The sequence below is a fragment of the Macadamia integrifolia genome, chromosome 13, assembly GCF_013358625.1.
Source record: "Macadamia integrifolia cultivar HAES 741 chromosome 13, SCU_Mint_v3, whole genome shotgun sequence".
Lineage (NCBI taxonomy): Eukaryota > Viridiplantae > Streptophyta > Magnoliopsida > Proteales > Proteaceae > Macadamia > Macadamia integrifolia.
In genome coordinates, this window is record NC_056569.1 from 22,776,180 (window position 1) to 22,789,071 (window position 12,892).

Sequence of the window (12,892 nt, forward strand, 5' to 3'; positions counted from 1 at the left end):
TTTTTTTTTTTTTTTTCTGAAACAAAAGCACCTTCCACTCGCTTTCTTAGGTTCTGTAGGTCATATTTTTCAAACCTGGCTATCTTCTCATGTGGAAAGACTCTGTTCAGCTTAATATTGTTTAGAAAACTGGCTATCTTCCACTCGCTTTCTTAGGTTCATGTTGGACTGTATTTGCAAAATATTAATTTTAAATGTAACATGACCTACATCTATATGAGTTGTTTGGAGACAGTTAGAAAAGCACAATTCGACTCTTTGTTACATCTCACCTCCTTTATTGAACATCCCTTTGTTTTAGTTGGAGACTGAAACTCTTACCTCCACTCTGAAGATAAAATTAGGAGGCAGACCAATAACAATCTCCCAGCTCCAAGCCTTCAGGAATTTCATTAACAAGGCATGTGCCACTGAGATTAAATCTACGAGCAGCAATTTACATGGTGCAACAATCAGTTCGACGGCAGACGAATTGAGGCAAAACTGGATAGTTTTCTCTCTATTTGGATTGGCTGAATTAGTTTCCTAATTCCACTATCTCACTTGAAGTATTAGCATCCTCAGATCACAAAGCCATCATCTTACAAACAGATGAACAAAAACTAAGGGTACATCGACCGTTTCGCTTTGAAGCTTTTTGGACTTCAGAACCGGGGTTCTTAGAGATCATCACTTCCTCATGAGATTATCAGTGTGCTAATGGCTCCCCCTCATACATTATAAACGACAAGCTTAAGAACTTATAAGCCTATCTCAAAAGCTGGGATAGAAATGTTATTGGAAACATTTTTCAGAAGATGGGACACTTCAAACGATCAATTGAATCTATGTTGCAGGTCCTCCCACAGCATTGCGATGATGGCTGGTTTCCACAGGAAAAGTACCTTCGGGCTTGTATGTCTGGTACACCAAGAGGAAACATTCTGGAGACAAAAATCTGAATTGAATGAATCAGACTGGGGTATCACAACACAAGATTCTTTCATATGTCCACACTTAAGAGACGTGCAAGGAACAACATCAACTCAATAAACATTAGTGACCTTAATATCCAAGGGGAAAGAGAGATCGGAGAGGCAATCTCAGACAATTTCAATAATTTTTACACTACACAACAGTAGCCTCTAGAGGACTTTTGCTTCATCCCTATCAGAGGTAGAGTCTCCCCCGAAGACAATGCCAGTGTCTTAAGGCCAGTGACCACAGATGAAATTACCTGTACTGTATTCTAAATGCCTGCATATAAATCACCAAGACCAGACTGCTTTCCATGGTTGTTCTTCCACAAAACTTGGTCAATCATTGGTCAAGATGTCATCTCATGTGTTAAAATGTTCTTCTCAGATGGAACCTTTGGCTGACAGATGAATCAAAAATACATCAATCTCATCCCTAAAGTCAACATCTTACAGGGATCTCGGATTTTAGGCCAATTGGATTATGCAATTTCATTTACAATATCATTTCAAGAATCATGGTCAATAGGCTCCGCCCTATTCTCAACTGGATAATCTCCTTGAATCAAAATGGATTTATCAAAGGGGGACATACAAATGAGAACATTATCCTTCTTCATTGTTACAAGCCGCATGCCCAACTACTTCTTCATGGGGCTGGAAGTCGGTTTGCGTGACGCGAGAACTTCTCCACCAAGGCCTACTCTTCCGAGTTGGTGAGGAAATTCCATCAATCCTTGGTCTAACTATTGGATCTTGAATCACCCACAACCAATAGCTCCTTTCCTTATTCACAAAGATGCACCAATGCAGGTCTCTTAACTTATTGATTTTGCCTCTCACTCATGGAAACGTGATATCATCTTTCTTTGGTGGCCCCCGGAAGTTGCCTTTAGCATTTTCTCTATCCCTATTCCCATCTTTCCACATTAGAATAGAGTCATCTGGATGGCAACTACCAATGGTTCATTCTCTGTGGCATTGATATACAGTCTTGCTATCAATGGTCCACAGATTCCCCCCAATGACACTGGCTCAAACTTTGGTTCCTTCCAACCACCCCAAAGACACAATTCCTCATCTGGAAGATGTTACAAAAAAAAGTTACCACTTCATGACCTGTTGAACAACAGAGGTTTTAGCTTGGAGATATGATGCTGGCTCTGCTCTCATCACATTCAAAATTAGAATCACCTCTTCTTAGAGTGTCCTTTGGTGCAATGCATTTGGTCTACTGGATTCCTTCAATCTCTGAAAAGTCATCTTCTTATCCATAGTATCATCAACATTATCTACACCAAAAGGCCATCCAACAAAGATAAAACTCTCAGGATATCTCTTTTCTGCAACATAATACGTCTCCTACTGGAATTGGGTTCATCGTCAGGAAACTTTCAATCTAGCAGCTATCATTCGAGCCTCCATTTCGGCATCTTTGGATCAACATCCTCCATCTTGGATCCCTCCCCGCTTGAATCCAAGGTGGGTTTCTTGGATCCCTCCGTTAGCTAATATTCTGAAATTCAATGTGGATGGGGCGAGCAGGGGAAAATCCAGGCCTCACGGGTATTGGCGTTGTCTGTAGGACTCATCTGTAAACTTCATTTGCGGATTCAAAGGTGGAATTGGAAACACCTATATTCTTGTTACAGAAGCTCTGGCGGTTCGGCAAGCCTTACTAATCACAATATCTTGGAACTGTAGTCTGGTGGTTATTGAAGGAGACAACCAACTGATCATTAACTTTCTTCATAGATGATCATCTTCCTGCCCATGGCGCATCTCATCCATCATCTCCAACTGTTTCCACCTCATTGATGCTATCGTATGCGTCACAGTCATCCATTGCTTCAGAGAAGCCAATGCTGTCGCCGACTCCTTCTTTGAGGGATCAACATATGCCCAATGTAGTCTTTCTTGGTTTTCTTATTTCCCTGCTTCGTTCTGGAAAATAATCCTCTGTTTTTTTCATCCCTATTTTTCCTTGTTTCGTTATCCGCAGAACACAATACGTGGACAACTTTAAGACCAACGCACCGGATGTAATAATCCTCATCCAACCTTGACCGTTGATCTTAAAATTGTCCATATATCGTGTTCTGCAGGTAACAAAACAAGGAAAAACAGAGATGAGAAAAACAGAGGATTTTCATCCGCTTGTTTTAGTCTCTCTTTGTTCGCTGACTGAACTGGGATGGTTTTCTTCCGGTAATAAATGGTTTTAAGTCCCAAAAAAAAAAAAAAAGTTCACTTCTATGCACGATTCTTCTCTTGTCCCTTTCAGGCGATCAGAAAATAAAAAAATAGTTAATATATTCAAGATTATTATGTACTTACAAAATACCGTTTCAATTCATTCTATTTCATTAGATCCGATATTGAAATTTCATCCATCAAGAACTACAAGGGTGTCTAGATTCTAGATTTTTTGTTTCTGGGTAAGATGTCTGGATTCTAGATGGGTTAGAGGAAGTGACCAGGCGTGATTTTTTACTTGGCTGATCAATCATCCATTCAGATTCTTAGAATACAACAATATGTCTCAAACCAAATCTGCTCTGTCACAAAGCTATTGTCAAGAATATAATCTTCAATTTCAAAAATGCAAACGGTGCAACTGACGGAGCTTCCTTTGAAAGAATTTATATGCACAATAAAACATGGAGATATGACAAGCATGCAATACAAACAATATCAAGAGGGTATAGGCATGCCTAAACACATGGCCAAAAAATGATGCCTCTTTGTATCCCTTTTAATACGCTCCTTTCATAGCACAATCAACGTTAATCTTGTTTATCCTCTTCTTCTCTCATCTTTAGGTTTGTTTGTCGTACATTTAATGGGTCAATGCCAACTATCTATAGAGTGTGGGTATGAACCAATCCTGCAAAAGGAAATCAATAAATTTTTTCCTATTAAAAGGATAAAATATTATGTCCACATGTGCGTGATATCTTTATACCAAATAAGGTGTGTCAAGCAAGGTCCAATAACCAAATATGTGACAATTTTCCAGTATTGAACATGATGACTCACCCCACCAAAAGTCAACGTGCCAAAACAGTTTTGGTAAACAAAATCTTCGAGTATGCTAACCCACCCAATAGAAAATTTAACATCCATCCCAGATATGAGTTTAATTGCTAAAAAATGGGTAAAGCTAATGGAGTGAGATTGACAACCACCACAACTCCATGGAGGGGAGAGTGAGGGGAATAGGGATCTGGAGATGGAGAAGGGGAGAGGGGGCCAAGGGTGAAAATTTAAAATAAAACGGGGGTAATTTTATAGATAAAAATGTTCAATATTTTTGGTTTTGGGCGTTGGTCAAATTGATAGGAATTTTTTGAGTGAAAAACCAACTTAATATGAAATTACCACATTTGCTCCCCTATCCAAATGAATACAAGTTGTGGCAAAAGGCTAAGTATAATAAGATTACAAAGTTTACAAATTCTGAATGGTTACAAACTAAACGAACCATTATAATTTAGGTCCTCTTTGGTATCATTTTTCGTTTTATTTTTACCTATTTAACAAAAATCATTAATGAAGATCATTTTTGATTAAAACATAAAAATGGTTTGGTAACTATAAGACAAAAATGGTTTTTTTTTTGTATACGAAATAAGTTTGGTATCCCTATGTATAAAATGGTTTTTTGAAGAAATGGGTGAAGAGATGTCCACTTCACCCATCTTCTTTGTAACTCTCTTTCTCCACTTTCTCTAGCTTGCTCGTTGCAACTCCTTTCTCTCTCGCTTCTCCTCCCCATTCTTCTTTGTTTCCATCTTCGCCTCTGATCTACCCATGTCCCTTCTTCTGCCCCTTCTTCAACTTTGAATTCAAATCTGAAAGTAGATCTGAAATCAAAGAGAGCCCCATGTCTCTCCAGCTCTCACTTCTTCTCTTGTGCTTCTCCATGGTAAAGAAAGAAGAGGGGGATTTACTGTGGTTACCTGTAGCTTGGTCCAGTGATTGCTGTCGTGAACAAATCAAAATAAACCATTTTTTTTATCTTGATGAGCCTATGTCTCTCAGTTGCAACAGTGGTTATGGCTCCTCCATTTGTAGAGAAAAAAATAAGGGAGATCGAGTGGGAAGGAAAGGAGAAGTGAGCTCGGGTTTGGCTAGGTCTTACTGGAGAAAATTGAAGGTTGCGGCATGGTTTGGACTGGGTAAGAAAAATAAGAAGAAGAAGAAGAAGAAGAAGAGGAAGTGGGGGCAAGGGACTTGGATTTATAACTAAAAAGCAAATGACTAACTTATCCCTCCATATTAGAACTTACAAGCACGTGCTAATTAAAGTTTAACGCAAAAATGATCAAAAAATCATTTTTGGCCAAAATAGAAAATGACACTTAGGCTGCGTTTTGTAACATTTCTATTCCAAAAATGATGTTTCATGTCAAAACTAGAATTTTCTATTTTTGTGTTAAAAAATCTTTTTTTTTCTTAAAAAAATGGTGTTTGGTAAATCTGTTTAAAAAATGGTTTCATCGAGAGGGATGAGGGAGAGAGAATCAAACGGGAATTTTTCTACACGAAAAGGGGTTTTCAGTCCGATTTCACTAAGATTGGGATGAGAGAGACTAGTGATCAACAATGTTGAGGGAAAGCAAAGATTGAGCGAAAGTTCTTAATGGATTCTTCACCACTCTAATTCTTTAGAGTTTCAACAGAGAAGGTTTTGGCATTGGGGAAATTATCGTGGACATAACTTTTTTTCAAATGGAATGTTTCTTAAATGTTGAAAGTTTTCCTTCTTTTTTTTTTTTTTTTTTCACTCGATTCTTTTAAAAAAGACAAAAAAAACGAACCGTTGATATCAAAAGAAAGATTCAATTTTCTTCTTCTCGTAAAATGAAAAAACCCTAGAAACATTTGTTTGGATGACTACCAAACGCAGCCTTGAACTATTTGTGATTTTTGTATTTTATCAATTTTTCTTAAATAGAAACAATTGATACCAAGGAGGCCTTAACTATTGGCATAATTTATTTTGTTTGTATTAAACTAATTTTTTTTCAGCATGTGTTCTATTGGCTCAAAATTGGGGGTATTAATAAAGTCATTCAGAATCAAACATATCAAAACACTATCTCTCTTATTGGCACGTGCTGGTGCCTGGTGGTATGGACATTGCTCCTGAAATCTTATGTAGAGGCTCTCTCTCTCTATCTCTTTCTTTCTCATTTATATTTCTTCCGCCATTTACGAGTTTTTTGATTGAATTCTGGGTTTTGCGTGATTGGGTTTCAAATTCATCTTCTCCGCTTTGCGTGATTAAGTTACTTTCCTTTTATGCATTTTCTTTCCTTGTTCCCTGCGTAATCAGGTTGCGTACGAGTGATTGCGTACAACTGCAAACCAGAGGTGGCTCAATTCCTCCACCTTTTACTCCATTCTGTATGGACAACATCTTGGAGATTTCACACCAAGTTGCATTCTCTGTTGTCAGTAATATTCATTTTTCTCAAAAAAAAAAAAGAAAAAGAAAAAACCTTACTGTTCTCACTTCAGAGGCTTTAGTCATGGTTTCAAGTATTGGTATTGGTTGAGACCAATCTTCAATCCTTGATCGATCCGGAGCAGTTATCCGTACTGTTTCAGAGGTAGAACAATAAAAAAAAAAAATTAGTTTTCGAAAAAAGCAAGGGCAAAACCGTCCGATAAACGCCAATCCAATCCGATCTGCTCGGGATTGGTATCGGCAGCTAAATCCATGCTCCCATAGCAGCTAATTCCATTAGCTACCCATGAATGGATAAATGTGAACCAAGAAAGCAAGCTTGCCTTCACAGTTCACTCAATACAAATTTTTTTCTTCATGGTATTTAATATGAAGGCTTTGGCTGGTAATACATTGAATATAACTAACAATCTTTCTTTAATTTGACCATATCATCACTATTATTTATATTTCCAGTGTTCATACTACATGAGGGAGCGTAACTTAGCTCATACAAATACATACCTAGTAATGAAAAAATGAAGTATATAGGGTATAAAACATGTAAAGCACCAAAGCTGCTTACAATTTTATGTAAGAAATGGTACTACTTTCTTCCACTCAATTCTCTGAAAGAAACTTGCTATTCACCCCAGCCCTATAAAGTTGCATTCCTCCTATGGCGGTCACTGAGATCTCGGTGTTCGCAGGCATAAAATGAACAGAACCTTCTGAAATCTTTTCTATCTTTTCTACAGATAAGCCTGTGCCTGTTCGCATCGTGCCCTCTCCCGCCGTGACCAGGAAAAGGGATGGGCCTTGGGCTACAGGAAGTATAGCAGATGTTCCTTGAGGAAGAATGCAATGATCAACCTCAAATTCATCAAAAGGTGGGAGGTACCTTTTAGTATATGGATTCAAGCGAACCCCTTGAAGAATTCCAGGAAAGCCCTGCAACAAAACTGGATAAGGGGACTGATCCAACATCTTAAATATATATATGTATATATATATATATATATACCTTATGAACTCACTGGTTTGGTGAAAACCTCTTCATAGTTAGGATGTTTACCTGTTTGTATGTAAGCATGGAACACAGAGTTTGGACGTCTCGATACTTTGGGGTGAGTCCAGCACGCACAACATTGTCCGAGGTTGCCATGCATTCAATGCATTCACCAGATATATATGCATGGGGTTCATTAGCCCCCAAGTACAGTGCTTCACCAGGTTTAAGCTTCACGTAGTTCAAAAAGAAGGCTGACATAACACCAATATCGCCCGAATATTGCTTCTCTAGTCTTAATACCAGCTGTTCCTTGTCTGTCAAATGTCTCACCTGAAGCAGCATAAGCATCGGTAAAAAAAAAATTGTAGAAGAAAGGGAGAAGAATTGGTGCATAGCACAAGATCTCCCAATTAAACAGATTGCCTCAATTCGGACGGGAGGAGCAAGCAAATGACCCTTGAACATTTGTGAGAGTGTTGGGTTTGAGGTTTGATAACATTTAACCGCTTGTAGGAGGAGTTGAGATTAATTATAATTATGTGAAAATAACTGCTTTCTTGAAGCCTTGAGAAGAATGCTAGTATAAATAAAAGCAACAGGTTTCATATTTGCCTCAGAGAATCCATAAAGAACGGATTTTAGAAACATCAAAAGATATTTTATTGTTTTAATGAATAAAAAATATCTAATATGGATAAGCCAATAGAAGAAACACAAAAAAATTGCAAAGAAAAATAACCAAGGATGGGTGGAACAGATAAAATGGAACGAGAAACTATTGGTATAGTATTGGAACAGACTATTCTACCCCATGTACTTGAGATATTTGAGTTTCTTGCTCAGCCACCTGACCTGCCACCTAATTACAAGCCAACCTTGGAGTCCATAATGCATGTTAATGAGATGCTCTCTCCCAATGAAGGCTAATATTAAGCCTCCCTGAATGAGATGCCAACCTCTGCGAAAATTATAGTTCCAGAGATCCATCCAATCCACTGCTTGAATTGCCTTAAGACCTAAATCCGTAAATCCTCTAGATTTAGCCACAAACCAAAAACCACTCCCTCAGTTTCAGCCATGACAGAATACACCACAAGCCTATAGGACCTTAAAGAAATGATAGTCTCACTTCAAGTCTGTAAATATTCCTCTACTGCTGCTGGACCATATCAGATGAACAAAATCTATCTGCTCCAGTATGTGCCACACTGAATCACATTCCTGAACTTGTACTCAAGTGTCCATTAACATTTACAGAAAAGGGGATTTGAACTAAGAAGCACCGAGTGATAAAGAACATTAGCTCTGCCATTACCATAGGAATGCTCTAAATATCTCCTTTTATAATCTAGACATAAAGAATGCAGAGGAACAATGTACAAACATATTTCTTATGTTGTTATATCTCCTTGAGAAATTATTCAAACATTTCTCAAGCCAAATCACCCTAATTCCTTTGAATGGCTTCAGTATTCAGCTTCAAGTAACAAATTAGCAATTTGCAGAAGCAACTGAAGAAAGGAAAATGTTTTTATCTTTTTGTTTGATCAATAACATCTAGAACTTAATGCTCGATAAAAGGGATGAATAAATCCAATTTCAAGTTGGGAGTAATAAAGGTGATCTATGCAAAACTTTTAGAAATTTCAATTTTGTGGAGCAAAAAACAAAAGGAAGCTAGTGACATCACAAGCTATCAGTTATATGTTGCAGGGAAAGAGATCTGCTTTAACAAAAATGTAGCCCTTTCATAATTGGATTATCCTACTGGGTAATGAAATGACAGAAACACCGCAGTTACAACTAATAGACAATTAAATACCACGAAACAAATAAGTAACAAGAATTTTACATACCGTATTTTCCATGTTCAGACGTCTTTTCATTTTGAATACAGCTTCTGAGATAGCATTCTCACTTACTGTCATCAACTGGGTGAAGATTGACCGCAGGATGGATTTTACTCTCTTCTCCCCATATTTCTCATTAATGTGTAAAACTTCATCAGCGTCAGCATTACCAACCAGATCTATAATCTCCGGAACATCATGAAGCACATCTTTAAGCTCCTGTAGAAACATAGCATAAACAGAACAATGATTACCAATGCATTTTGGATCATTTCCGATGAATAAGTTGGCTCTCTTCAAAAAGGTCAATGTCTATATATAAAAATCTAGTTACACTGCCTACTTTTCCCTCATATATCAGGAAATTTACCAAAATGAAGCCCTTTGTGCGCCTCTCATGAAATAAATAAATGAATAAAAAAAAAAAAAAAATCATTTTTGTTGCTATGTGAGGGATCTATTGTTTAAGTGCCCCAGATTATATTGTGCAAGATGCTCAAATATTCAAGTTTGACAAGCAGATGTTGAAAAAACAATGGCAAACGGCTGGCTTTAGATTAAATGCAGTAGTTTGGTGATCTCCATCTTTCCCTGTCTTGCCCCTTATTTCAAGTGTGTGCTGTGTGCATATGTTTCAATGAAATTGTTTTGTTATGAGTTTTCTTTTTTGGGAGGGTGGGGAGGGGAAAGAGAACATAAAGAAAATAAAAAATGCAGACATGTGAAACAGAAAGATAAACTCATTGGACCCCGTGCTGATGCAGGAGCCGCGCTTCCGGACAGAAAACTCTCCCCCTAAAAAGTAATAACTTCTTGCCTTTTCCTTCTCCTTCTAAAATTTTAATAGTTTCCTTCTTTTTCTTTTTGGTGGGGAGGGGGGGGGGGAATCATAGTCAGATTGCGCAAGACCAAATTGAAATTGTTTAAACAAGAACCAGCCTCCTGCCCTGTTCACAGGCCAATTCAGGTAGGTCTAGAAATCCAGTCAATCATAAACTCTCTCAAATCTGAATGAATTTCCTTCAAATTAAAATGATTATAGAAGAAAATGTATGATACAACATATTAAACAAATCATATGCAATCAAAGATGAATAAACTAGGAAATCAAACTCACAGAAGCTGGCAGAATGTAAGCAAATTTCAGATCATATCTCCCAGGACAAATCTTCGAAACTCATATCATATTACATGCAATAATAACACAAATTACACAAATCATCCATCCTTATTATAGAGAATTTCAAATACCACCGTCCTGTGTTAGTAATTAGATACCATAAGCAGAGAGAATAACAGATGCTTGTAAGGAACTCCATTGGATCTTCAAGGTGGCATACAGAAACAAGCTATTTTTGTAAAGGTAACGAAATCAACAAGAAAATGGCAGTCTAATTGAACAGGAAAATAAGATTTTTAGTTGATACCTCAATACTGACAAATCCACACAAGGCCTCAAACTCTGTAAGAGCCAAAGCCATCTCAGGCTTGTGGTTATCATCTCTGTAGAGCTTTGGTTTAGATTTATGCAAAGCCCTGGCCAATTCCTTGTCTGGATGTGCCTGTATAGATAATGCTTTTGCAACTGAAAGCACCTACACCGCCAGAGATTTTTAAAATACATAAAAAAGGAAAACAAAAATCTCTTCGGAAATCCAGATAAACAAAATTTATTTAAATCGAGAAACATTTTGAATACCTTGAACAAGAAAGGAAGATTAGTTCCCCACTTCTTCACAACCTTATCACCAAGAACACTAGGGTTTTCCGAAATCCACAACTTCAGAGTCTTCAGACTCACCGACTCAAACCCAGAAGAACCACCATCAGGTTCACCGTTTTCCACCACAAACGACGGCCCTGACTCATGGCTTCCCATCCAAAGTTCGGCATAAGGCTTACTGGGTTCAATATGCAACCCAGAATTCAAGGAAAACAGCCTCGCAACCTCTGAATCCTCTCCGATTCTGCCCCAATCGTAGTTTTGAACAGAACAACTTAACCTCACTGGCTCATTCGCAATCTTTTCCTTCATTGCCACCGCTTCTCCCATCTACAGAAAGGGAAAAAGAGAGTGAAAAAAATAAAAATTTGGGATTTGAGCTCTGTTTCAGACTGAAAGCGCCATTGAAATTCTCTCTAGTTTGAAGCATTTGAAGAGAGCGAAAGAGGGAAAGAGAATATACTCTTAAAGTGTAAGAAAGTGACCGAAAGTCGGTTTTGTCGAATTGAATGAAAGAGATTATCAAGAAATTTAAGGCATTGCCAATCTAAAGGAAAGAATGGACAAATCTTCACATTCACAGTTGCAGACAAGGCCGGAGGAAGAAGGAAGAGGGAGAGAGAGAGAGAGAGAGAGAGAGAGAGAGAGAGAGGAAGAGAGGAGTGTGTCAGTTATTGGAGAAGATTACAGTTTATATTTATGCATACAGCCAACAAGTCATTGTCTTATGTTGGGCCCACCAGCCTGTAATTATTCTTCTTTAAGTGCTTCTTTGATATAAATCCATGGGCTAGTTCCTCTAGACCAAACCATAAAAAAGATTGAACCGGTTAGAATGGACCAAACCTAATTAAGAGGGAGATTTGATCCTCTGCATTATGTTCACCTGGATGCACATGTGAAAATCCAACACATGTCCTACTCATTGCTATTAAACTGTTGAAGAGGAAAGTAATATATGGAAATAAAAGGGATACGTGTTGGATTCTCAAAATTACATGTTTTGATGACTGTACATGTAGCGGATCCATATTGGGGGGAGAGAAGAAAAAAGAGGCCACTAATACAAGATCAGGCATAAGTTTGAAAAGGCATGGGGATTCGACATCCTCTTGAGCTACATTGTATTTATAGGATTCTTTTTTTTTTTTTGATATCTTAACTCTTTTTTGTATTGGTGATACAATAGACTATTTGGAGAAATCTTATCGATAGTTTCATATTTGTTATGTTAAACTAGGTTTTCTTTCTTTCCTTCAAGGGGACTCTGGATACTTAAAAATGGAGAAGCCTAAACATAATAGTCATCACACACCTCATGGTCTATGCCTACACACATTTTCATGGCTATAGTGTAGGCACTAGCACTGAGCCCAAACTCTCAAATAGAGTTCATTTTCTCTTAAAAATTAAAATAATGGCAAGAGAACGTTACCCGCTTACGTGACCACCATGCTAACACAGACCAATAAGAGGCCACGTGGAAGTATTTTCCACACAGGGGGGCAACACAGTATTCTCGTCCATCTATGTCTAGGTATAGATACACGCTAGCAGGTTATCTGTTTTTTTTTTTTTCTAACATAAACAAATAAAGAATAAGTTTTGTTGAAATTAAGAAATGGTTGAACCGGTTGACCAGTAGTTGGAAATCACGTAGTCCTAACTCCTGTAAGTGATTTTGCGTCTAACTATTATAAGATGGGAAGCTAGTGTCGGCGTACCAGTTTAAAGTGACTGACGTGAGGCTTTACTCCCAAATTAAAAGGCCAGAGCCTTATTGACCTCTTTATCAGAAGAGACCATTGACCTAATTAGAATAAATAACTCGAAATAAATAATAACAAATGAAACTAATTGAACATAAAAATCCAATGCTAGTCCACCCCTATTTTC

At 37.7% G+C, this 12,892-nt stretch overlaps 1 protein-coding gene across 1 annotated transcript; it reads right to left on the reverse strand.

The window, feature by feature from the left end:
• Window positions 1-6,844: 6,844 nt before the first annotated feature.
• On the reverse strand, window positions 6,845-11,657 carry LOC122058633 (mannose-6-phosphate isomerase 1-like). The gene is made up of 5 exons (XM_042621269.1): window positions 10,973-11,657; window positions 10,701-10,868; window positions 9,280-9,492; window positions 7,487-7,753; window positions 6,845-7,362 (listed from the first exon to the last, which is right to left on the reverse strand). The coding sequence occupies exons 1-5, from the start codon at window positions 11,324-11,326 to the stop codon at window positions 7,033-7,035; spliced, it is 1,332 nt and encodes a 443-aa protein (XP_042477203.1). The 5' UTR covers window positions 11,327-11,657; the 3' UTR covers window positions 6,845-7,032.
• Window positions 11,658-12,892: the final 1,235 nt, after the last annotated feature.

Bases quoted from the DNA above. Each gene is read 5' to 3' on its own strand.
- LOC122058633 (XM_042621269.1), bottom strand. From the start codon at position 11,326: ATGGGAGAAGCGGTGGCAATGAAGGAAAAGATTGCGAATGAGCCAGTG. The intron at 7,754-9,279 runs GTATGTAAAATT...ATGCTGCTTCAG, and splicing joins GTCTGAACATGGAAAATACG to GTGAGACATTTGACAGACAA. The intron at 7,363-7,486 runs GTAAACATCCTA...GTTTTGTTGCAG, and splicing joins CCATGCTTACATACAAACAG to GGCTTTCCTGGAATTCTTCA.